Source organism: Parus major, chromosome 22 (assembly GCF_001522545.3).
Source record: "Parus major isolate Abel chromosome 22, Parus_major1.1, whole genome shotgun sequence".
Classification (NCBI taxonomy): domain Eukaryota; kingdom Metazoa; phylum Chordata; class Aves; order Passeriformes; family Paridae; genus Parus; species Parus major.
In genome coordinates, this window is record NC_031790.1 from 2,194,893 (window position 1) to 2,198,188 (window position 3,296).

Below are 3,296 nucleotides of genomic sequence, written 5' to 3' on the forward strand. Positions count from 1 at the left end.
AATCCCTGAGGACACTGAGTGAATCCCAGGAATCCTTGGGGACACTCAATGACTGGGAATCTTTAGGGAGCCCCATGGGAATCCCTGAGGACACTCAGCAACCAGGATTCCCTGAGCACACTCAGTGACTGGGAATGGCCAGGCAGGGAGAGGAGAACCCAGCAGCATTCCATGGGCTGGCTGAGAGGGGGCACAGGAGATTCCTGCTCCTCGCTCACGAGGCCGGCTTTCTCTCCAGCGCGCGCTTGGTGAGGAAGTACTTGAAGAACTCATACACGGACCAGGAGATGGCCGTGGAGGGCATCTGGTAAATGACCCGAGCTTGGACGCCCTTGAAGAAGCCGGGGAGGCCTCCCAGCTGGTAAACAGTGCCAAAGGCGTTGGCCATGCCTGACAGGTGCCCCCGGATGTTGAGGGAGCTCAGGGCCATGTTCTCCTGCGTGTTGAGCAGTGTCTTGCACACGTCCAGCGGCGTGGTGGCCGCAGCGGCCACAGCTCCAGCCACAGCGCCAGCTACGATGTGGGAGCGGGGGTTGTACTGGCGGTGAGGGTTGAGGCGCTCCTGCAGGAGCTCGTAGGTGATGAAGTGGATGGCCTGGAAGGGCACGTTCATGGTCAGCTGCGTGGTGTAGCTGCGGTAGAAGGCTCTGAAGCCCTCAGTCCTGTGCACTGTCCGCATGCAGCCCAGCACCGACGTGTACGGAGAGTTGAACATCTGCAGCCGCTGCTTCACCACTGCCCGGGACAGCCGTGGGGACAGGGACACTGCTCAGTGCCACTCAGGACACTGGCACAGCCCCAGAGTGATCCCAGCCCTGCCCCGAGCTGCCCCTCTGAGCTCACCACTGACCCTGGCACAGCCCCAGAGTGACCCCAGTCCCAGCCTGAGCTCAGGACAGCTGTGGGGACAGGGACACCGCTCAGTGCCACTCAGGACACTGGCACAGCCCCAGAGTGATCCCAGCCCTGTGCTCCCCTTCCCCCCAAGCCGCCCAGCACCCGCAGAGCTCAGCACAGCGAGAGGACAGCACAGCTCTCACTTCCTAATGAACCCTTCTCCTCAGCCTTAATTAATGACCTCTTAGTTCTAATGAACCCCTCTCCTCAGACTTAATTAATGACCCTTCAGTTTTAACAAACTCCACAGGGTTAACTAATGACCCTCTAGTTCTAATGACCTCCTCAGTGTTAATTAATGACCCTCTGGCTCTAATGACTCCCTCAGGGTTAATGAATGACCCCTCGAGTGCCAGCACGAGGCCAGGGATGCTCGGTGGGGATGCACAAACCTGGCCCCAGCGGTGAGGTGCAGGTGAGTTCCCACCTGAGCATCACCCGGGGGTGTCACACACCCGCCCCGCTGGCTGCAGTGCTTCACTGACTAATGAGGCCAATTAATGCAATTAACTGAAACAGGGTATGAGTAAAAAGGATTTGATGCCCAGCTCTGGGCCCGCACAGGAGCACAACCCTGAGGAGCTGGCAGGTGGCAGCATTGTCCTTTGAGCCGCACTTTCCTGTTCATCCACATTTTCCTGAGGCCTTCTCCTGCCACTCCACCTCGCCAGGAATCCCAGAGTTGGGCTTGTGCACCAGCCTGAGCTCAGCTGGGTTAGCCCAAAACTTCAGGAGAACCAGAACCACCGCCCCAAGGAGCAGCGAAGCGGTGACAGTGACAGGGACACCGAAGGGACACTGGGAAAGGGGACACTGGAAAAGTGTTTTTTCTCTCCTGGAATGCCACAATGCACCACAGAGATGCAGGGATAAATTCCTCCTGATGCTCTCCCTCTCTTCCCAAGGGACACGGGAATGAGGCCCCGGGGTTTGGAGGTCTCTGAGCTGGGGCTAGCCCTGGATTTCTTCCCAAGGGACAGAGGGAGAAGAGCCAAGGGGGATTTATCCCTGGATTCCTGTGGCAGGGGCAGCGGGAGCAGCAGTTCCCAGAATCCCAAGATTACCTTCAGCTGGATTCATCACGGCGTCATGGAGCAGCGTGGCCACGCTCCCAGCGATGCCTGCAAGGCAAGAACAGCTCTGAGAAAACAAATCCTGGCTCAGAAGGCAGCGCTCACCCTGGCACTGCCACCCAGGGGATCCATCCATGAGGAATCCATCCATGAGACAATCAATCCATGAGGGAATCCATCCANAGGATTTTTGTCCCTCCTGGACAGGGATGAGCAGCAGCTTCTTGCCAAGCCCGGGCTGGGAGGCGCCTTTGGATCTGCCCTGGGATTTTCCCAAGGATTTTGGGACTCTGTAAACAACAGCAGCTCCAGGATCTCCTTTTCCCAGGATCAGAGCAGCTCCAGGCTCACCTTGAGATCCCAGGAGAGGTCCTGGAATAGGATCAGGCCCTCAGGGAGGAAAAAGGGGGAATAAACTCTGAGAGGATGAAGGCTGTGCAGCCTCACAGCCCACGGCACCTTTGGCAAGGAGAAACTGCAAAATCACATCCCCTAAAAATCCCCATCTCCGGGAGCAGAACAAAACGGAATTTCCCCGTTTTGGGTTTTCCCCAAAAGCCACGTCCCCATTCCTCATGTCCTCACGGGAATTCCGAGGACCTGGAGAGCCAGAGGAGGAGCCAGGCTTTAATTGCCCAGTAATTAAAGCAAATCTGGCCATAAAATCGATGATTTTTGGGTCGTCCTTACACAGGAAGGAAGAGCTGAGCCCTTTTTGAAGGCCTTTGCACCCAGCTTTAAAAGCTTTTCAAACCCCAGCCAGCTGCCCAAGTAGAAAAATAAAGGATAAACATTATCCAACTATTTTATATCGATATAAAAATTCACTTCTGTGCCAGGAGATTTTTGTTTCTTAGCTGTAAAAATTAAAAATTAAAAATAAAATAAAATAAAAAATAAAAAGTAAACCACCCAAAATGTATTTCAAGCAACCAGCTTAGGTTGGAGAAGCTGAACCATCAGCGAGGAGTAAACTCCAGGTTCCATCTTATTTCCCAGAAAAAGCAGTTTGCGGTTTTGCTGCTGCCAAATAAAGTTATTAAATAGATATATATTAATATAAAAGTCTCTATAAATTCTTTTTTTTTGTTGTTGTTGTTTAAGGGAAGGAAGGGGGCACTGAGTGAGCGGGAATCCTGGGAATCCCTGAGGACACTGAGTGGGAATCCTGGGAATCCCTGGGGAGCACCATGGGAATCCCTCAGGGATACTCAGTGACTGAGAATCCCCAGAATCCCTGAGGACACTGAGTGAATCCCAGGAATCCTTGGGGACACTCAATGACTGGGAATCTTTAGGGAGCCCCATGGGAATCCCTGAGGACAC

The 3,296-nt window shown here is 54.0% G+C and overlaps 1 protein-coding gene across 2 annotated transcripts in view; it reads right to left on the reverse strand.

Annotated features, from left to right (window-relative positions):
• Positions 1-3: 3 nt before the first annotated feature.
• Positions 4-3,296, reverse strand: part of SLC25A37 (solute carrier family 25 member 37) — a 12,675-nt gene continuing 9,382 nt past the window's right edge. For both annotated transcript variants that reach the window (XM_033519401.1, XM_019008828.2), the window contains exons 2-3: positions 1,962-2,018; positions 4-735 (exon numbers count right to left, since the gene is read on the reverse strand). In XM_033519401.1, the coding sequence (XP_033375292.1) occupies positions 215-735; positions 1,962-1,977 (537 nt within the window). In that variant the 5' untranslated portion in view covers positions 1,978-2,018 and the 3' untranslated portion in view covers positions 4-214. The remainder of the gene's footprint in view (positions 736-1,961; positions 2,019-3,296) is intronic.